Source organism: Onychostruthus taczanowskii, unplaced genomic scaffold (assembly GCF_017590055.1).
Source record: "Onychostruthus taczanowskii isolate IOZ18803 unplaced genomic scaffold, ASM1759005v1 scaffold45, whole genome shotgun sequence".
Taxonomy (NCBI): Eukaryota; Metazoa; Chordata; class Aves; order Passeriformes; family Passeridae; genus Onychostruthus; species Onychostruthus taczanowskii.
This window is the reverse complement of record NW_024502014.1, coordinates 3,867,267-3,889,876: the sequence shown is the minus strand read 5'-3', so window position 1 is coordinate 3,889,876 and position 22,610 is coordinate 3,867,267. Positions and strand designations below refer to the sequence as shown.

The 22,610-nt window shown below is 41.3% G+C and overlaps 1 protein-coding gene across 1 annotated transcript; it reads left to right on the top strand.

Annotated features, from left to right (window-relative positions):
• The first annotated feature begins 8,508 nt into the window (after positions 1-8,508).
• CCL20 (C-C motif chemokine ligand 20) lies at positions 8,509-13,374 on the top strand. Its single transcript, XM_041414399.1, has 4 exons — positions 8,509-11,634; positions 11,863-11,977; positions 12,698-12,775; positions 12,949-13,374. The coding sequence occupies exons 1-4, from the start codon at positions 11,553-11,555 to the stop codon at positions 12,974-12,976; spliced, it is 303 nt and encodes a 100-aa protein (XP_041270333.1). The 5' UTR covers positions 8,509-11,552; the 3' UTR covers positions 12,977-13,374.
• The last annotated feature ends 9,236 nt before the right edge of the window (positions 13,375-22,610 follow it).

Sequence of the window (22,610 nt, the reverse complement as noted above, 5' to 3'; positions counted from 1 at the left end):
ACTTACTGAAGAATCCAACTCAAATTTCTTGACACTGAGAAAAACTTGCAAAATTCTGTTTTTCCTGTAATGCAATAATGAGAATGATTTAAGTAACTTCCAGGCATCAATGTTTGGTTTCCCTGCTTTCAGATTCTCTTTTATCCTTTATTATCTCTTCTTTCCCATAGTTTTCAATCCATCTTGTTTGTAGTTAAAATTTCATGCTTTTTCACTGATTCACTTCTGAATGCCAAGTGTAAAATTGTGATGAGCTTATGCAGGTTTTTGGGCAACTTGAGCCCTATGCCTAAGCTACCTGTGGCAGAGCTTAGTTGCTGGATTTGAAGGGAACTACACTCTTTCACCAAGAGTAGACAGATGCAGAAGTGTTGTTCTTGGAGGGTGGGCTGGGCAATCTGTTTCTAGCTGACATCCCAATTCTGTTCACTTGGGAGAGGGAAGATTCTGTAAGAGTAGAGGAAAGGTGAGTTTTATGGTAGTAGAGTATCCTGAAGAGTTAATATAATATGGTCTGTAATGAATCAAGGAGATAGGAAAATTCAGGGAGGGGAAGAAAGGCAGAAAAAGAACAAGACTGAAAACCTTTGTCATCCTGATACTGTCTCCTGCCTCTGCTGCCCCTTGGACTCAATCCTGATATTATCTCTGGTGCTTCACAGGATGGCACCAAGGCTGAAAGGCTCATGTTGGCAGTGTGAGGTGTCTCTCTCTGGCTGGGCACTGACTGTCAGCTCACACATCACATCTGCTTCTTGACACCTCTCCAACTCAGACAAAGAGACTTCTTCAAATCAAACTGATGGCTTATTCTATTTGAAGAATATGTACTTTGCTCTCTAAAGGAAGTGATATAAAGAAAATTTTCTGTGGCTAATGCTGAAGATTTTTCTCCATTTGTGGCAAATACAGCCTATGCACAGAAAGCTTCTGATGGCAGTTACAAAAAATAAAGTGTATTTTTGTCAGATTTCTCAGACCCAGGAGAATTCACAGGACAAGTTCACTTTCTGACTTACAGATCAGCTGATCTTTATCTTTTCTCATGTACTGCATGCTCACTTTGGGAATGAGCTGCTCCCTGCAGTCTGGCCCTGAATCCCACAGTGTGTGGGTGTGTGTTTCCATGACTTGCTTCTCAGCTGAATCTTGACCCAGGTTCCTAACATGGCAAGACATTCACATCCTAGGTTCAGGTGCTTTTCATCTGAGACACAAAAATTAATGTGCAAAGTTTACTTTGGGATATTTAGACAGAAGGTACTAAGGGCATTACTCCAAGGGGTAGGTTAGGAAACACATTCAACCAAACTAATGTTTCAGGTACTTGGTTTAAATGTACACTTATAGCTGCTTCTTTACTGAAAAGTAATGCTGTAAAGCTATTTTTTACTGTGCTGTACCTTACCTAAGGATAATGCCTATCTTTTTTAGCTATTCACTCTTCTTAACTCTTGTCACTGGAGTGCCCATTGCCACTGGCACCATGCCAGGGTAGTGGCTGCTGGTAGCAGTGCAGGACAAACAGCAGCTGGAACAAACAGCTGTGCCATTAATCATCACCCTGAGACATTTTGAGGGGATTTAATTCTATTTTCTTACAGGCAGCATTTTTGTGTTGGCACACTTGGGCACAAACAAGACCTGGACCTCTTGTTATAATGTGCTACCAACATGGTATGGAGCATGTAGAAGTCCTGTGATGAGTTTATAAAGACTGGTTGAACCTGCTTTGGCCATGTTTTATGTCCCTTTTGTAAGCAATGAAGTCTGAGCAAGTGCTGGTTTGCAGGGATTTACCCTCTTAATCTCCTGTTATTGACCAGGGAAAGTTAGGTTGCATTACCTTTCTGCAATATAGGTCACTGGCTGATTTGTCTCCTTTTGGTTACATGTTAGTTGCTGAATTCACTGTAGGTGAAAGATCACTTATGTAGTTGTGAGAGGCTGGGCAAGGAACACCCAGTTACAGAGGGTGTCCCTTTGGAAGCATTGCCAAGGCTTTACAGGTATCTTTATTTGCATGGCAGTGCCCTGCATTGCAGCTCTCTGGTTTGCTCTGTGCCACTTGCAAAAATCTGTCACAGATCTTGGGAGGTTTCCAAATAAAGGAGTTTTCCACTCTTTGAGGACTGGGTTGGTTGAACAAGCTTTTACTTTCTCACTGTTACTGGCACAAAGCACACTCTGCTCTCCCAGCTGAGGCATGCAAAGCAGTGAGGTGCTGGAAGGTGGAAAAAACCTTCCTGTTGCATTTAATGACAGCAGAACAGAAAGACCTACAGAAGAAAGAACAGGTTATATATTAAGCAGGTCTTTTAGTTTTCCTTATATTTTTCTTCTGGTTCATCAGTGGAGGACAAGAACCACTCCTTTGTCAGTGGAATTCTCTGAGATTTTCCTTTCTAATAAAATATTATGAGGTCACTGCTATAGGTTTGCAGCTGACTTTTGTGCAAGTGCTGACTGTGGCTGAGTGCACTGGGCTCTGGTGTCCCTCTGTCCCCTACACTGTCTGTCAGCTCTTCTAATGGTATAGAAGCCATCAGGGTTTAAAGGAAGAACAGCAGTTTTTTGTTTCTCAATGAAGAGGGGAAAGATGTTTCTAGTGAGAAAACAGTGACATATGGTAACAAAAATGAGCAAAAAAGCATTGCTTTTAGGAGATGAGGAAGACTATGAAAGACTCTATTAAGCTTCATCTTTAGAATTTCTAACTACAGTTAGAAATAGATGTATGTAGGATGCTTATTCCAGCACCAAAAAATCTCCCCTATCTCCAAGTTTGCTACTTGATGATTTGAGCTGGTGACTTTATCATCTTATTTGTAGTTTTTGTAACAATACAATCCAATTCAATACCTGTGCTTTAGTCTTTCTTGGATTGCACAGTTTAAAATCTCCAGTTAATTAACAAAAGGGAAGTGATATATACGTCAAAGAAATCTCATCTGAAATGGTTAATACTTGTAGTGACTCATGCTCTCTCACTGTGCTTTGCCAAAGAGAAATGAGAGGAAGAACCTGAAGGGATTTCTAAGGCACTTTCCGTGTTGAAAGAGCACTTTCCAGGGCGTGTTCCCCTGTAGACTTATTCCACAGGCCTCCCACTAGTGGCAGATATTGTCCTGTTGTCACAGACGGATATCTCGTTTCAGAGATGCAAATTTATGTTTGCACAACCTGTGTGTAGGAAGTTTCAGCTCAGCATGTCTGCTCTACATTTTTTTTATCCTCAAGGTGCATCTCATTACAGACACCATGGGAGACTTTGAATCACTGCAACAGCCCAAGTAGTGTAAAGTCCTGCTGGAAGAGCATTTGTCACATTTTCATAAGTGGTCATAACAAACTGGCTGCTTCATTTAATGCTAAACCTCTAGTGTAAACTGGAACAGACTTAAAATAGGTCCATTATGCTGCTAGAGTTTGCCTAAATGTAAGAATCCTTCCACTTAAAATGTCCTGAGTTCTTCTAATACCTTGATTTCTTGCCAGCTCCAAAGAGTTTTGATCATAGAGTTATTAAAGTCTTTAGGGGTTTTGGTTTTGTTTGTTGTTTGGTTTTTTCATCAACAGTGTGTTAGGTTTTATCCCTTCCATGAAGGATATTTTTTTTAATGCAGTCCAAGTTTTTCCTCATGTGCCTTCACCTTCCTGTGAGTTCTTTCAAAGGCAAAGCAGTTACAGTGTATGTTGTACCCTGGAGCTCTGGCCCTGATTGCCATATGCCTCAATGTCCTAGGTCAGGTACAAACACAAATAGAAAAAGGACCAGTCTTTGATCTGAGGAAGGCTGAGCCTACTTACTCGAGGAGATGTTCTTGTAAAACACAGGTCACTTTGGAATAGCAGATTTCTGTCAAGCCCAGATTGCTTGACTTAAAACATCTTTTCTGGCTTAAAACAGTTTTTCTGTCTCTGGTTCTTGCCTTGTTTGCGGGAGCAAACTGATTGTGAGCAGGCTTGAGTGGTTGGACACAGCACCCTCCTCAAAGTCCTAACCAATAGCCCAACCAACAGGCACTTTTGGGGCTGGCTGCAGTTGTCTGGATTAGCAATAAGCAAGAAAGATTCTGAAAATGGGGACAAGCAAGAGAATGCTTGAAGCAGCCAAGGGAACCCTGCAGAAAGAGAGGAAAAATTACCCTGGCAGATGGCTTCCTTCACAGGAGCTAGGGCAAGGCTGCTCTTTCTAGGGCCTCCAAATGCCTCTCGCAGAAATCAAGAGGTGATAACCAAGGTCCAAAAAAGGGATATAGGAGGGTAAGAAAGTCAGTGATCTCAGCTGTGTTATGCAAAAGAACTGTAAGAGTCGGGACAGAAGGGATGTGGTGGTGTGGTTTCCTTGGGAAAAGAGCAGGCTCTTGGAAAGAGGGAAGTCCAAGAAAGTCAGTGATCTCAGTTGTGTTATGCAAAAGAACTGTAAGAGTCGGGACAGAAGGGATGTGGTGGTGTGGTTTCCTTGGGAAAAGAGCAGGCTCTTGGAAAGAGGGAAGTCCAAGGCAGCTGTTTTGGGCAAGGGTGGTTTAAGGCTCCTCACAGGAAAGTCCCTATAACGCAATTGTGTAGTGCTGAAAAGCTGCAGTGATTGCAGCACTTGTCTTGAGAGGGCCTGTGTCCACAGCTGCTCTGCCAGCCGTCATGACACAGCCACTCCAGTGTGAACTAACAGCTATTTAAAACAATCTTGATTGCTTTTTGTTTGGCAATCCCAAATAAGCAGGTATTGCTGGGTATTTTTAAGCTGGTCTTCCCGTAACACATGACAAAATGCTGGCTCTGTTAACAATGTACTACGTAGTCCAAGTAATCACAAATTCTATATTATATGATATATCTATATGATATGAATATCTAGATTCTATAGATATTCTATATATCTATATGATCTATTCTGTGTGATTCTATATGTCAAGTATGACTCAGTAAAACCTTCATGAGTTCTCTTGGTCAACTTAAAACTTTACCATTTCATGTTGTTTAGTTCTTTTTTCTCTTTTCTTTTTAAGGTTTGGATTATTTGTCTTAGGTCTTCCTGAGGAAGCAAACAGAACACAAAAAAAAGCAGCTTCCCATTTTCTTAATAATTCTCTTCTAATTTATACAAAACCATGTTTCAATTGAATTAATGAACAGTTTCAGCCAACCTAAAACTGCATTTTAATGAAAATTTTAAGTCACAGATTTTCTTCTTCCCTACTTCTATTCTTGTATTTTACTTTAAAGATTCAGAAAATGTCACATATTTATCTTTCATAATTGCCAAGGCATACTATCTTTTTCAACTCTTTCTGAATTAAAATTTTTTAAAGTGCAAGCCCTCATTTTATCAGTATTGGAAGGCATTTTCATGTTCAGGCTGTGGATTTTGGCTCCAGCAATTTTCCTTTTCTAAATCTTCTTTGGGATCTATGCATCTTGGGGAAATTCTCAGCCAAACTGAAGTAGTGAAGAAGCACTGACTTGTGTAGAAGTGGTGAGGGTCAGGCTCAGTCTCAGCATGGTTGTATGATCACTCTCATGCTGAAAAGTTGCTGATAGCTTTTCTTGGTGTAGATTTTGGGATGTTAAACACATCTGTGGCTAATGTCTGTAGTATCCTTGCATTACATTAATTTAATTACATCATTAATTAATCAATCATATTACTACTTTTGTAATTGGGTTTCTTTTTGTCTGCAAATGACACTTGGTGGTCATTTGCAGACAAAAAGAAACCTGATTACAAAACCTCAGCCCCTTGCAGGAGATAGTGTAAAATCCTTTCAAGTGATTCCTTCTTTTTTTCCCACCTTTGCAGAAGTTATTCAGAAAATCCTCACTTCTGGACTACTTTAAAGATCAGAAATATATTAGTCAAAATGTTCCTGCTGTTGTGTTTACTACGCCTAAAGGCATAAAATAAAAAATAAAATTAAAACAAATTTAAACTGGAAGAGAACTAGGGCTGTAACAAAGCAAATATAATGTGACTTAGAGCCCAGCTTGACAGACAGCTTTTAACTTTGTTTAAAGCTTCCTCTTTTGACTGGTGTGTTGACCTTGGCTGGATGCCAGTTGCTCACCAAAGCTGCTCTATCACTCTGCTCCTTAGCTCGGCAGAGGAGAGGTAAATAAGGAAAGGCTCAGAGACCAAAACAATAGCATAGAGAGATTAATCACCAATTGTCAACACAGGCAAAACAGATTCAACTTGAGGAAATTAATTAATTTTTTTTAGCAATCAATCAAGGTAGGATAATGACAGGTAACATCAACTCTTAAAACATCTTCCCCCCACACCTCCCTTCTTCCTGTTCTTAACTTGACTCCTGATTTTCTGTACCTCCTTCGCCCAGCAGTTCAGGTGTATGAAAATGGAGGTTTTGGTAACTTCATCACATGTAACCTCTGCTGCTCCTTCCTGCGCTCAGGGAGAGAACTCCTCACACGATCTCCCTCCTCCAGCATGGGCTCCTCTCTCCATGGGGCCACCGGTCCTGCCAGGAGCCTGCTGCAGTGTGGGTGTCCCAAGGAGTCACAGCCTCCCTTGGGCATCCACCTGCTCTGCAGTGGGGTCCTCCAGGGGCAGCAGGTGGATCTCTGCTCCTGCATGGGCACAGCTGCCTCACCACAGCCTGCACTTTGGGCTTCAGGGGAATCTCTGCTCTGGCACCTGGGGCGGGTCCTGAGCCTCCTTCTGCACCTAACTTGGGTCTACAGAGTGGTTTTCTATATCCATCCTCCATATACTTATTCTTCTCTCTGGCTGCAGTTGCACAGGGCTTTTTCCTCCTTCCTAAATACATTATCCCAGACATAATACCACTGTCAGTGATAGGCTCAGCATTGTTCACTGACTCCTTCCTTGGAGCCAGCTGGCATTGGCTCTGCCAGACATGGGAGAAGATTCTAGCAGAGAATCCACCACCAGTGCCTACCCAAAACCCTGCCACACAAATCCAATGAAGATTTTTTTCATTCTTCTTTCCAGTTATAAGCTTTGCCATCACATTTGAGAGGTCCATTTCTGTGAAAAGGTGGTTAGCTACCCTAAGGAACTGTAGACAGAGTAGAGTTAACTTTGCAGAGAGAAATCTGCCCTCAGAACCCTGGATATTTAGCTACTGTATGTAGGTAGCAGGAAGCAATCAGCAGTGCTGGGATGCTGCCAGGATGTTCCTGGCAGGTGCATCAGGACTCCTCATAACCTGCACTTTCGATAGATGAGAAGTTAATTTCTCCTAACAGGCACATATCTTGTCCACAACTGCATCAGAGCAATGTCATTCAATGGTATTTCTAGGTCTGTAACGTATGAAGTGCAGCCTGTAATTAGTGAAAATTATCTTCTTCCTCAGATAACAGCTTTTGTCAGTCATGCAACTACTGAATTGCCTGAAATCACTGGATTGCATCACAGCCTCTAAAGCTCCAGAGGTATTGAGCAAGTTACCTCTGGAACTTTTGTGCTTGGTACTTATTATGCATTTACTCATCAGAGATTACGCAATGATTAAATCCCCGTATTTGGACATGTTCCTTCTGGCTACTGCCTTCTCATGCACTTTGCTTTATCAAAGGAGTCCTAAACCTTTGGAAATTATAGAAGGGAATTTCCCCCATCTGGTTCTGTGTTTCCTGCATGATCAGCATTATTGTTGTAATGCTTTATTTACATCAATTCAGAAACGGTACTAATACGCAATAAAACAATATCTCTTTGTGAGGATGAAAAGCATGGAAACTTTTTAACTGCTAGTTCATTAACAACTGGCAGTACGTTTCTCATCTTATTGTAGGGCACAGGTAAAGATACAGTGTCTGACATTCAAGTTCATTTAGTCTTTCATCTTTAATTTTAGACCTGAGCCCATAAAGTGACAATAATCAAATGGTTAATGATTATAAAATTCCTTCTCTATCTTTCTTTTCAAAAGTCCATGAAGTATTTTAACCCTTGCATGGAAACCAGGTAGACTGCTCCTGTGCTTTTCTGTGATGGGGAGAATGATGTGGTAAGCCCATCCCCTCCCCTCCAGTTTTTTGCCCTGTATGGAGGTGTTTATCCAGGTTGAACTATGAAGTCCTCTTCAGCACTTCAGACTTTCAGCAGGTATTTCTGTGAGTAAAAGTCCTTTGGGATATAGGAGAGGAAGCATATTATCAGGATGTAGCAGCTTGGTGACCAGAGAAAGTTGCCTCTGGCTGTAGCTTTGCAGATGGTGTCTGAGAGCAGTTTGACTCCCCAGCTCTCCTCTTTAACATCCCCAACCTGCTCAGAATTGTCAATTCCCCAGTATTACTTGGGAAAAGACTCAGTTTTCCCTAATGTATTTCTTCCACAGGTCTGATTGGATGGCTCTGCAGCACTGGCACCTAGGCTGTCTTTGCTGTTATGCACAGGAGGGGTTTGAGCCTGCTTTCTATGGCCCCTGGAACAACGGGAGAGGAAGCTTAGGAGAGGATGAAGGCTTTGTCAGTCTGTGTTTTGCTGCTCTGCCTTACTGTGACTGCAGTTGTTGTGAGGGGATCTGAGGAGGGACAACAGGAGGGAGGGAAGCTGAGAAGCTTACAGTCAAGTCAGGAAGACAAATAAGTCAGGGAACTAAAATAAGAAACAAACAGCTAAATGTGAAAAACCCAGAAAAAAATAATTCAGGGTTGATTGTGGTTTGGGAAGGAACCCAAGTTTAAGATCATGTTCAGGGAAAGACCACATCCAGCTTGAGTATCTGCAAGGGTATTCAAACTAGGCTTTTCCATCCTGGCAACCTGTCCCCGTGCCTCACTCACTCCCTTGCTATGGAGAGGTGGCTTCTCTATGTCTGTTTGGAATTTTGCTTTTCACATCTTGTGGCTGACAGCTCTCATGCTTTGGCTGTACCCTCTGAGGAGACACTGGACACAGCCCTCCCTACACAGGCCCCAGGAAAGGGAAATGATGGCTTCCCTTGACTTGGTGGCCCCCTCAATGTGTAGCCTTTGAACTGCAGTAGTGTTAGGACACTAAACACATTTATATGGCACGTGCAACTGAGCCAGGAACAGGTTTGGAGGTGCCACTGGCCACCCCGGGCCTGGCAGTCTCACCTCTTGGCCATGTGGCAGTCCCTGGCCAGCCCACAAGGCCCCACTTGCTCACACAGGTGCCAGAGGAAACAGGTTTAAAGTTTGGTTGGGTCAGGGTGGACAACAGTCACTGTTCCCTCACTCCCAGGGAATAATGAAAAACAGTTCCCTGGGACATATAAACACCTCCTTGGTTTTTTATATTTTTTGCCTTCTGTTTCCATTAGGGGTTTGTGAAGGTAAAGACTGATAAGATACAGTTATGTGTCATATCACAACCAGCAGAGCTTTCTTCAGCTGTTTGCATTAAAGCTTTTTGTATTGTTTTAACTATTTTGTGCAAATAAACTGAAGGCACTTTGTATACACCAAGTGCAAACAAACTGACAGTGCTCCTTAAGCTGGGGCCCACCTTGTGGCTGTTGTTCTAAATCTAAATCTTAACGTAATTTCCTAAATCAAACAAAGAATGAGATAAAAGGAACACCATAAGCATGAGTCCAGCTGTGACAAGGCACATCACCAGCCATGGTCAGTTGTGGGAACCCCTGGTGTGCTGGTGTGATGGAAAGTGCCTCAGAGCAGGACTAGGGGGTGAGCGCTGCCTGAGCAGTGTCAGCCCTGGTATCCAAACTGCTGGGGCTTAGCTAGAAGTGTCAAAGCTCAGATGAGAAGATTCTGTCCAAGAAGCCCTGGGTGGAGAAGAAATAGAGCTGTAGAGTCATGAGGAAGACATGAGGTGCAAGGCCACCGCCATCTGGATAACAGCATGGCCTAGGAAATAGCATATGGAATGCCAGAGCTGGCTATAGGTATAATAGATTTGGGATCCCTGAAACCTGTATGTAAAAGAAAAAACTACCATTCGAGTCAGCGAGTTTGAGGCATTGCCTAATGCTGACAGATAGTCTTTAAATGAGATAGCTGCATACTGAGAGCATTGATCTTTTTGAACTTTTGTGGCATTTCACCATGATCCATAAAACAGTTACAAAAAGCTGCTTTCATTAGGGCATGGGTTCTTTGTTGCCTCCTTCCCATCCTTTGGCCAGTTGCTGTGGCCCTGCAGAGAAGCATGTCCAGTATATGTGATGCCATGCACACTGCAAGGTTGCTCATATATACCTCAGCCATATGAAATTCCCTCAGTTCTCACTATTACATAGAGAAATTACTTTCTCTGAATAATAGTCTGTTCTAGAGTTCAAGCTGTTACCATTTCTACAAATCACCCTTTGAGAGAGGTACTGGCACTCTGTGAAGGATAGAAGGCATGTAGTTATGCACTGCCTATGATTGTCCATGAGCTCTGCCTTAACAGAAATCACTTAAAGCTCAGGTTACTCTATAAGCACCTGGAGCTGGCAGCAGCTCCTGTGAGTACTGGCTGGCCAGGACATGGCCTGCAGCCATCACAGTAGTTTCACACAGATCCCTAAACAGCATGGGAAAGTTCCATCATTGAGTAGCAGCTCAAAAAATGTACTTGGAGTGGTGACAGAGCCTCTCCCTGGTGGTTTCTCTAGAGCTGTGCGCGGCAATTTTAAGATTGTGCATATTTTTTTGAATGTTCAGGTGTCTCAATACTCTGATACAGTTTGGGAAAGCAACAAACTATGGCTATTGTTTATTAAGTGCATTAATGCATTCTAGAAGGCACGGATTTGGAGAATTTAGGCCCAATTTCAAGTTTCTTTTAAGCTCACTCTGTTGCAGATGAAATAGTTCAGACATGTAACAACCTGGCAGGAACTCATGGCAAGGAATATACGGTTAAGGAAATGAAATAAATGCATTTCCATGAATACTCAGTGTTGCTCATGTGTCCCTGCCAATACAGTCCAGAGCTCAGAAAGCAGTAATCTGGAAAGTCCAATGTTGCGGAGTTGGCCAACCAGGAAATATTAATGTAGTACTTTGATATTGGTGCAGCTTGCGACCCAGCTCCTGTGGGCTTGCCACACTGAAATGAATCTGGCTGGCTCAGCCCACCTGCCTCTGCTCCCAGGCTGTGTTTATTAAACTAGAGCACAGCAGACACACAGTTTCTATAGGTAACATTTAAAGTTACCTACATTTGACTTTCCTCATTTCACCCACCCACCTCTTTCCTTATTTCACTCCTACCTCTAAAACTACACACGCTCCACCCACAGAACCATTACCTCATAGCCTTTTATTTCCTTTTCTTTTAGACCAAATCTTTTAAGCAGCTTTAAAAAAAAAGAAAAAAAAAAGAAAAAAAAAAGAAAAAAAAAAGAAAATATTCCCCAGCACACTTATCTCTGTTTGTAGTACCCGGAAGGATTGCTGGGGCCAAATCGGGCGCAATGGAATTTGCTGTGGGGAAACCCGCTGATGACAGTGGAACCCGCCCGTGTGTGAATTCCCGCGGCTCCTGCCACCCCTTTATAAGCAGGTGGAGGTGAGGCAGGGCTGGCAGGAGCAGCAGGCAGCAGCCAGGTACTCACTGGAGCACAGCTGTGTGTGGAGAGGGAATGAGTGGCTGCGGCAGCAAGAGCATGGTCCTGGTTTCCCTGCTGGGGCTCCTGGCACTGCTCCTGTGGGGCACCTCGGAAGGTGAGTGACCTCGGGTGTTCTGCTCTGGGAAGGGCTCCTGGTGCTGCTCACAGCTGGCAGCAGGATGGGGCTGAGCTGGAAGGGAATGGTTTCACCAGAATGTGCTGCATCCTCTCTCATCCACCTCTTCTGTCATGAGCGAGCTGGATGGTTGGGGTTGAACACTGAGTGCCCTAGACAGCAGGGCCAAATGGGGTTTATTGACTTTGTTGTTGTCCTCCATTCCAGCACAAAGCAACCAGGATTGCTGCCTGTCGTACACCAAAGTGCGTCTGCCTCGGTGGGTCCTGAAGGGTTACACTGAACAGCTCCCCAGTGAGGTCTGCGACATCCCTGCCATCATGTAAGTTACTTTCTGAATCCCTGCAGTTTTTCTGACATGTATTAACCTTGGGATGTCTGTCTGGGCTAAACGAAGGATTTGAATGTTATAAGGGTGATTCTTCCTGCCTTTTCAGAAAGTTAAATTAACTAAAGAAACTGTATATCACACCTGTAAACAAAACACACAACCTCTAGTTGATAGGGACTGCTAACCCAAGGGACAGTCATACAATGTAAATAATAAATCTGACTCTTTAGGAATCAGCTGTGCAAACAAGGACAGGTTTTGTCTCCAGCTAAGGGCCATTCTGGCCAACACAGTGTGCTCCCTTGCCAACACCTGTGAACAGATACCTAAGTGACAAGACTCCTTCTAATTCACAGAGATCAGATGTTTTTTCTTACAAGGTTTTGGCCTTGATGTTGATCTGTCACCTTAGCTTGACAGCAGCTATTCTCAATTTTACAAATTGTTTCTGGCATCCAGCAAAGGTCTTTGCCTAAACAGATCAAATAAATTGAACAACATTTTATGGTGCAAAAATGATCCCTGAGACTGAAGTAACTATTACATTTAACTTTCTTTTTCTTCATATAATATTGGAGGGATTTGGAGCATTCCATGTTTAGCTGGTGTTTACAAAAGCAGTTTCTATTGGTCATTATATAGAGTAACTGTACTCCACACAGCAGTTATTGGCAAGGATTTCTGATATCTTTATCATTATTTCTTTTCCAGTTTCCACACTGCCAGTGGGCGGAATGCCTGTGTAAATCCTAAGGAAGGCTGGGTGAAGAAACATCTCCTTTTCCTGAGGTAGGAATCCATCTCTTTCCATCTCCTGTTAGACTTAGCTACTCCTTCCTGAAATCTTCTCAGAGACAGTCATGTCACATGTCCCTTCTTCCACCTGAGCTATTCTCTCAGGGAAGAAGAGAAAACTATAATTGAGGTCATTATTTATGTGTGTTCTCTCTTCCTTTGAACAGCCACAAGCTCAGGAAGATGTCAGCCTGACGCAGTTTCCAGCAAGGACCAAAACACAGACATGGCTGAAGAAGCCCTGGGTTGAGGCTCCTGGCTGAGGTGCTCACTCACCTCCAACTCTGGCTTCTTTGGAACCTGTGAACCTCTTGAGTTGATTCATATTGCATCACTGTTTTGCTTGAGTTAAGCATGTTGTTAAAGTTTTTATTTTTACTAATATGTGTATGTTACTGATAGAACATGAGTACTATTTACCTTGAGCTGTTGTACAGAGTGTGAATTTTATTAAGTTTATTGCATGTTGGTTTTGTTTTCTTCAGTATATGTAAAGCAGGTTATTTATTCTGTTTATTTTGTTATTGTCTTGTGCCAAAATGTTTCATTTAAGCATTATAATACCTCTTGAACTATTGTTAAATAAAGTCTGTTTGCAGAAAAAAATGGTAACTGAAGATTAAAAAAAAATAAATGTTAAAATCAGCACTCTCTGTGATATGTTTATTTCTTTTTAATTGAAAACATGACTTGTCCTTGAAATTAATTCCTTTGTTAAGAGCCTCCAGGTGAAACAATTGCACAGGTGTGTTGATACCTGTTACAGCCACTTTCCACCTTACTCACTTTCCTTGCCCTAGGGGTAGCTATGACCTCCATAGGGTGTGATTCCTTCCTCAGACAGCTGCTATATATCAAGTTCTGCTTACCATGAAGACTTATCTTCATCTTAATCAGACTCAAGAGACTGCTTTTGCCAATTTCTCTGCTTGTTCAGGAGGAGCCTTACACGTTGTTACTGGGCAAGCTTCTAGCTTATCCACCGAGGAGGATTCATTGTGGTAACAGTCTGCTCTCAACCTAAAGGGCTTTCTCTAGAGGAGAAACTTGCAGTGCTTTCCTCTGCTTTTTGTGTCTGCCTGTGGTATCCTTTTTGTGTCTGCCTATGGCTTCCAGCATAATGAGGTTTTCCTGATGCAGGAGCTCTTGATGGAGGTCAAGGATAAAATAATGAGACCTCATGGAAGAGATAGGTACATGTGGGCAGGGGAAGGCTGCTCAGCTTTTTATCCTCTATTACACGGCCCATGTGGACTTCAGGGATGTGACCATGTAGGGTGTGCAAGTGAAGTCCTCCCACTGTCAGCACAGGAGTTTTGTGGATAAATTTACATCTTGCCTTTTAGTACCTTTTAGTCATGGAAATACAAGCATTAATTTTAATTTAATTTTTAAACTTAAAGGCAAAGTATTTTTGGTGCCCTTAAGAGAGGAGTTGAGAGATACTGGGTTTTAAAAATGGTGTTCATGAGTGTAAGGCTGTTATTTTCTGGTTTCAACACCTGCTAGAACTTAATCTGCTTGTGGCTCTACAAATCTGGAACTTGTCAGTTCCCTGTGGGTGAAGCTCTCAAGGAGCAAGATATCTAAAGGAGCAAAATTAATTAGCTTTAATTTCCTTCAGGTGGATTCCTGATATTGAGAACATAAGGTATTCTCCAGGGAGAAGTAATTACCCAGCTTGTTCTGGGCATTCCCCTAACTTCTGGGCAGAAGTGTGGAGCTCTGTCTCATACCTGCTAGTACTGGTATGGGCTGTTTGGGCTCAAAGACTTCACAGGCTAAATCAGGAACCAAAAAGTGGTACAGACACGATGAATGGGTTTGTGTTAAAAGTGCTGGAAGGTGAGGTTCCCCAAGCCTACCCTGGGAACTGGTGTTAGGAACCAGAGCCATAAAGAACTTGGTGCAGAAAAGACTGGAGTCCAAGAGTTGAATTTAAAGCAGGGGAGCAAAATAAGGAAGTGAAGACCACTGTGTGGAATTCTGGGAGTGGCTCTTTATTCCCAGTTCAGGCCTCTTTAAAGTTTTGTAGTGCTTCTGTAACTCATGCTTCCCCTACTCATCCAAGATACCATTGCTATAAAACCCCACATGCCCCATCCACAGAGCTAAGACTTGAGGGATTTCTTTTTAGTCCTCCTATTCTGGGCGAATTTTTTTATAATCAACCTCTTGGGAAGAGAAAAGATATTGAAAATATTGGTTTCCATGCTCAATATCAGAAATTGCTATAGTTGTTATGTTACTGGTAGGGAAGTCTGTGTAGAAATAGCACGTCTCTCCATGCCTTCCTGAGGACACAAACAGGCATTGTAACTGAGTGCTGGGACTCCAAAATCATCAGATCAGAGGCACATTTTTGAATGTAACCTTAAGAGGTCTGTTAGAAATTCTGATAGCTCTGTAAATCATTACCCTTTCTAGGAAAACCTGAAGCCTGATTACTTTGGTGGGACTGTTCTGCACATGAGTAGGTGAGTCTCTGTCTCCTCTCTATCTTTGACCTTCAGCTCCTAATTCAGCCTGTGCAATTTTGTTGAATAATTTGAGATGCAGAATTAAATAATGATAATTTTGAGACTTTTTCTCTTCCATTTGCATAAAGTTTAAAAAAACAAATTTTCTTTTCTTGCAAAATATTTTTATTATAGCTTGGATATTTGGGAATTGGATGTGAGAGCTTTCCCTTCAAACTCTGACCCCTTTATACTTCAGTTTCAAAATGTCCTGCTTTCTCTGTATTGAAACCAGTCCTCAGTGATTCTTGTGCTAGCTGCAGTATTGCTATTGAATCCTATTTGTGTCTACTCTTTCTGTGCTTTTTTTAATTTTTTTTTTTGTTTCTTTCTTAATTATTATTTTTTTTTTAACCACAAAGCAATCTCACACCTTTCCAAATCAGGAATTGCAGCCTTTTGTTTTGTGTTAGCATCTTTGACAGAAAAATTTCTGTTCACATATGGAATCATAATTAGATTTACTCATTTCTAAATTTTTTTAAATTACACTCCAGCACAAAGCAACAAAACAACTAGCATTGCATGGTCAGGGATTTTTGTAAGGAATAGCAAATCTGATGATTTAATTTTGCTGTTAAAATATAAAACCTGCTAGAGAAGTACTAACAAGTTATTTATTGCATTTCTCCTCAGTTGATGGCATCTTCCATAAGTTGAAGACTGTTTTATCCCTTGTCTCCTGATTTTTCCACCAAAAGGGGAAAAACACAAAGAGGGGTTGTAAAGCCCCCTCAAATCCAAGAGACAAATGGGTGAGTGGCCTTGTCCTGCAGTGCACAGCTTTCAGGCATTCTCAAACCCCAGCTTTACTGGGTGTGCTTAGTGACAGTGTCACTTTCATCCCTCCACAGGGATGTGGATAATTGGTCAGTTATCTTCAATAACCAACGAGCCCATGTGCAGCCTAACTTCACTCCTGATGAACTGGAGTGCACTCAGCTGCAGTTTTGTTGAGAACTGAACTGGGGAACTCCAGAACTGCAAAGGGCTTTAAGCCTATGACACTGTCACTTGATTCTGATGGTATCCACCCAGCCGGAAAAACATCAAAACAATAGAAATGGATCAATTGTAACAGATTTTCTGTACACTGAGTTCAGCTGTGTTACACCCTGGCAGCCTTGCTCCAAATATCAGGCTACAGGCAACATCCTTTGCCAAAAAATGAATCATAAAAGAAGATTTTAGTCTTCAGAACAAGCCCACTGCATTGTGCATGCTAATTATAATAAGCAATTACAGCTGTATGACTGTACATAAATGAAAACTATGATTTATGTTCCCATGATCTTGTGGTTGCTCTGTTCTGGGAGGTGTCAGCCCTAACTGAGCAGTGCTGCAGTCCTAAGTCTGTAAAGGCTTTTGAATTGCTGTATTTATTCTTTCTGTGCTGGCAGGTGCAGACAGCTCCCAGCCAAAGCCCTCCTAGAGCTCCTGGTGTTAGAACATTTAAATGTGACATACAATAGCTGCAGTCCTGTGGCTGCTATTGCACATTAACCATAGAGCATTGCTCACAGACCTACCACTGCAAATAAACCCAGGCACTCATTTAATAGTGTTTTAGCTTTCTTGAATTTCTAGCATTATTCAAATATTATGCAATACAAAATACATATTAAATGTAAAAGCAGCAGATGAAATTTAGAATACTGCATGCATAAAAAGCAAATATGCCACAGGAAAAGTGGAGACAAAAATACTATATTTAATTTTTCTTTTTAAATTTACAACAGCATTTCTATAGTTTTGCTTCCATGACTTCATTTATACCCCCAAAGTAGGTGATAATTTTACTCGTAAGCACCTGCACTTAAATTTCCATGTTCCTGAAATTTTCCTGCTCCCTAACTTTAAACTGAAAACTCTATTTTTTTTTTTTTTTTTACACTGTGTTTGTATCAAGGAGAAAATTTATAATTCAGGTTGAAACTCCATAAAAAAATAGCTATTCTCTAAATAGCATCCATATAAAGAATTTGCTGGATATACTTACAAGGCATGTCCTAGATGAGAGGGATTTTATGCACCATTGTGGCAACACAGCTGATGTACAAAAGTGAGGAGAGAGAGATTGCACATAGCACTTTCTCCTAGACTGATACTGCCAGCAAAGGGATATGAGCATCCAAGGAGAAAGAGTACTACCCCTGTTCTCAGAAATGGTGGCTGATATGAGTGGGAGTTGACTTTGTATAGGAATCTGTTCTACAGATAAAGAGTTGCATCACAGATTCTGTTAAATTTGGTTTCTTCCCAACTCTTAATATTCATGAGATGCAATCAAATCAGGTCCATTAAATATAAAATTAATTGCCACACATATGAATTTAAAAACCCCAGCCCCTTGATTAATTTTTTTTGTATCCAATGCATTTCAGCATATCAGGTTTTCATGAAGTGTCTTGATTTACCTAAAAATCTAAGCCTTATAATGATTATTTTTTCTAGTCCTCAAAATAAACCCAGACAAACAAGTGGAAAATACCTCAACAGCTTTTCATATCCAAGCTGGTTGCATGATGTTTCAACACCCAACACATGTTTTTGTGTAGCAGCTGTAGTAGTGAAATTTAACAGCAAGGTCATTGCCATGTTTCTTTCAGTGAACACTACTTCCAGTTATCAGAAATTATGATCTTGAGTCCCTTTTTCAGTGAAAACAATGGCTGTTCTAGGTGAGGCTGAAGATGCCTGTGTTCTTTCTATCTGTTTGGTTTATAGGGTTTTTTTCTCCTTGACGTCTTTACTGCTGCAGAGGGATGGAATGGCCTTTAGAGACAACTCAGCACAGCCAGGCTATCATTAGCTGTCCGTGTCACAGTGCAGGAGAGGACACACATGGGTAGCTGTAATATCAGATATCCTTTCTGTAAGACGACACTCGGTTAAGAGACATGCCCATGATAAGAAGGAGGGAGAGAGAAACAAACAAACATACAAACCAGCTTGTGGAAATGGGAGCAGGGTGGCCCACCTGGGCTTCCTGGTGAGAAAACCTGAATGATGGGATCCATTTAATAGACAGCTACAAGATAAGGCAACTCAGGAAATGTGAAGCATGGAAATAGTGCAGTTGGGGATCCACGGTTAGTGTAGGCATGTACCAAAGTGTTTAAAACAGAGCACAAAATATTTGTGCTTTGATTTACGCAATATGGAGGTGCCAGCAGATAGCATCATGAGGTGCCAAGGGCAGAGAAACATTACAAATCTGTTAGGAGCTACAGCCTCAGACCTGTGGGGGAGCAGACAGCTATGCACTGACTGATCAAGCCATCTGATCAGAGTGTGCCAGTGGAAATGGGTTCAAGTAAGGGGTCCAGTTGGCAGTGAAATTGTCAATTACAGTGTCAAGATTAAACTAGTAGTTCAATACCCTTGCAGCATCATTGGTCAAACACAAAGCCAGTGATAACTCTATAAACATTCAAAGTAGGCAAATGGGAAATTGAGAATGACAAATTTAATGTGGCAGGTAAATCAGAGCCGTACAGTGGTCAGTGTATAGAGTGACTTCAGTTGTTCACTCACGTATGAATTGTATCTCATGTACAAATAGGAATACAGCTGTGTTTAGGGAATGCAAATCAAAATGATCACATAAAAGTTTGTCCTGCATGTGTGAAAATTAATAATGTTTAGGCTATATATCCTACTAGAGTGATTTTTTTTTCCAAATGTACATTTAATACAGCTGTTTCAAAGAGATGATTGTGTGTTCCTGTGAGCATCTGAATGTTTCATGTTTTTATGACTAGGAATAAATGGTCAAAATGTCTTTCAGAGATGATACAAATCTCAGATATCTGAGATATCTGCAAATCTCAAAGATAACAAATCTATATAGCATTCCCCAAATTGGTACAAGAGTAGGCAAAAATGTTTCAAGACTATGAAAGTGGGTAGTGCTGTATTACTGCTAATTACAATTAATGGTTGATATACATGCACCTTGTTTTGCACATCCATACAAAGAACATCAAAATGATGGTAAAGAAGAGAAGACAATGTAGTAGGACTAGCACACTTATTGAAGGACTATAGAATCATAGAATGGTTTGGATTAGAAGGGACCTTAAAGATCATCCAGTTTCCACCTCCCTGACATGGGCAGGGACACCTTCCACTAGACCAGGTTGCTTAAGGACCCATCCAACCCCAACCAACCTGGCCTTGAAACAGACATGGAAAAAAGAACTGCTTAAGTGAAATGCTTAATAAATTTCAGAATTACAGATAATAAATATGAAATCACAAGTTAGTTATTTTGGCTTTTTAAAAAAAATTATTACAAACAATGGTGAGATGAACACACTTCTACTTCTGCAAAGTCGTGTTTTCTAAAACAAAGTGGCTTTTACTACTTATATTTTCCAGTCCTATTGTAGACTTACTAGAAATCTTGTTATTTGTCAGGAGTTTTTGCTGCCTCCTGACTCATGGTTTGACCCAATTGTGCATTATGTATATGTAGAAGAGCTCCTCTCTCTTCCTCACTGGGTGCATCTGGAAACAACTGACCGCAGAACACTTGCGTTATTACCCAACACCGTCAGCTTCGCCCTCTTGATGGGACCATGCAGAGCCCAGGCTAAAGGTCTTCAGCTCCCATGGGCCATGGAAAGAAAGATTAAAGGCATCTCTGAGTTCTTCTCAGAAGCGGTAAGATAAATATATCTCATTGGGGTTTTTGTACTGAGGATTTTTTTGTTGTCAGGTCAACTCATAAACTTGGCAAGGTTAAGAGGAAAGTCATAAAAAGTGGACAGGAAGGAAAAATTTGTTTCAGCTGAGTGAAAATTTGACTGAAGCAAGTAAGGATGTATGGAATTCCCTGACTGCATGGGACATGCAAGCAGTTTGTCAGAGATGGAAAATGGAAGATAAGGAAGAGAACTACTGTTCCTTTCTGCTACTTGTTATTATCTCACTGTAGGTGAACATTACAAGCAACTATTCGTCTGAACAGAAATTTGTGGGTGACACACCTTCTTGGCAAATTACAACCAGCAATTTTTTTTTTAAATTTTAGATTTTTAAATTAGTGAAAACAGCCATGCAAAGAGGATAAACAATCCTTGGGAAAGAGAACACTGTTCTGCAATGCACTGTCAGACTTCCTTCTCCTGGAACAGCTCTTACTTAGCAAAGGGAAAATTCCCAGAGCATAAAGTCCCTTATATAAGTAATAGTTTTAACATTTTCATGGTTGTGGTGTCATGATTAGCACTGGAAATAACAGAGCAGAAGTGAGAAGGAGCTTTAGCAATGCACTGAGTCTGTTTGGGTAAGAGGAAGCAGAATAAAACAACCTTGGGAAAAAAAAAATGTAAATCTGTTTAATTCACCAAGCAGAAACAAGCAACTATCAGAGAACTGTTCTTCTGCATTCTGCAGACCTGAAAATGATGAGAAAGGACAGCACACAAAAACTCCCCTTAGTAAAAATTCACTTCACCCACTGCTGGCATAACAGACATAGGAAGTGGCTTTCTACACCTTTCCCTCAGCTCAGACTACTCTTGGGCTGGCCTTTCTGACTGAGTTCAGCACACCACAGGCTGACCTACTTCAGAACAAGTGGGTCATGATGCAACTTTCAACCAGAAAGCTTAAACCCCACTCTTCTCTGCAAGCAATTGTGTTTGAGTCAGAAACACTTTCACCTTATCCTTAGGATGGTACATTGGCTCAAGAGTGGATTTTTGAGAACCTGTGTTGGCAGGAAGAACCCAAGGTTCTCTAAAGGAGGTTCTTCGTTGTAACTGCACTGATTTTGCTTCACATTGTCTGATAGAGTTCCCTTCAGCACTGTAGATAATCTACACTGAAGCCTTTCAAAGCCTCTTGAATACAGACCAATGAGTTTTATACCATCTCAACTTTCTGCCTCTCCTGGAAGCTGCTGACATAAGCAAAAATGCACAGGGAGCAACTGCTCTATAAATTATCTTTCCAGGCTGATATCATCAATATTTTTGATCTCTGTGCATAAAAGATGTATGTCTCAGCATTTAATTTTTACTTCCAGTGTAGACATTTTTGAACTCCCTACATGGTGCATTCTTTGAAGTCAGTCTTTCACGACTCGGAGGTTGTGTGCACTCTTTAGACACTGAAAAATAGCAGGGCAACAATTTTGTCCCAGCAGCCTGAAAATATTCCTTCTAAAAGTATGCACTAGTTGCTTCTTTCCACAAACTTGAAGAAAAGTTGCATTTCTCCTTAACAGTCAAGGTTTAATGGCCTGGACAGGAGCTCAGTCTGCTGTATCATCAGAATCCCTCTTATCTAGTCTCCAATAAAAATGAAATAGCAAGTCCTTCCATTCACTCCTTCCCCATATTTTCCCCTTTTTGCCTGAAGCCTCCTCAGGTAAGCCCACCAGTGCTACAGCTCTGGTTCTGTTTTGTCTGAAGGACACACTGTGGTCATTGTACATGTATTTTCACCCAGGCCTATCCTGGGTAGCACTGTGGGAAAAGCTTTGTCTCGGCACAGAGTGAGCTCTTTGTCCCCACTCAGGTGGTCAGCAGTGTTTTCTAGTGACTGTACAGGAGTGGAGCAAACAAGGCCACCACATCAGCACCTCTCTGGGTCAGCCTGGAGAGCAGGCACAGGGTTCAGAGGGATTGACTTCTGCCGTGACTCCACTGCTCCCTTATCTTATGCTTACAGAAGCAAAGAAAGAGGTGACAGCTGAGGCCTGATTTATCATCTTGTGTCATTATTGCATCCTAATAACAGGAAAGGACAAACTGTGAGGTGTCCATGTTCAGATGAAGATTTGGAGTAAGAAAGTGAGGGGAAAACGTACTGATCAACAGATACCAACATCATGGAGCTTTGCAGTCCTTCCACTTCCCTCCCCTGTTTTGACTGTTTTGTTTAAATATTACTAAAACAATTAAATGTAGTACTTCAGTTGGTGTTAAGTTGAAGGTACCAGAAAGGCTGCATGAATCTGTGTTTATGATGAACAAATTATGTTTTAAGGTAAGAAGCAGTGTCCTTGCCACAGTTGTTTGTTCACGTCATTTAAGTTAGAAGAACAGAAAAATATTTATATTCTGAATTTATAATCTGGATGAATAAATATTATACTAAACAAATACAAAAAGTTGTTAAGAAATTGGAGACCACCAAGATTTGAGGTTGTTCAAAAAGTTATTTTTGAATAGGGTTGGTCCAAGTAAGTCAATTCAGTCGGAAAGCTGTTCGGATTGTTTTCAATAAAAATATTTCTTATCTGCCTCAAGACTTTCCACACACAAACAAGATAAAAGACTTAAAACAAACAAATG

What these genes read in the sequence shown, in the direction of transcription:
- CCL20 (XM_041414399.1), top strand. Translation starts at nt 11,553, where the DNA reads ATGAGTGGCTGCGGCAGCAAGAGCATGGTCCTGGTTTCCCTGCTGGGG. An exon ending in CCTGTGGGGCACCTCGGAAG is followed by an intron (nt 11,635 to 11,862) that starts GTGAGTGACCTC and finishes CCTCCATTCCAG; the next exon opens with CACAAAGCAACCAGGATTGC. An exon ending in AAACATCTCCTTTTCCTGAG is followed by an intron (nt 12,776 to 12,948) that starts GTAGGAATCCAT and finishes TCCTTTGAACAG; the next exon opens with CCACAAGCTCAGGAAGATGT.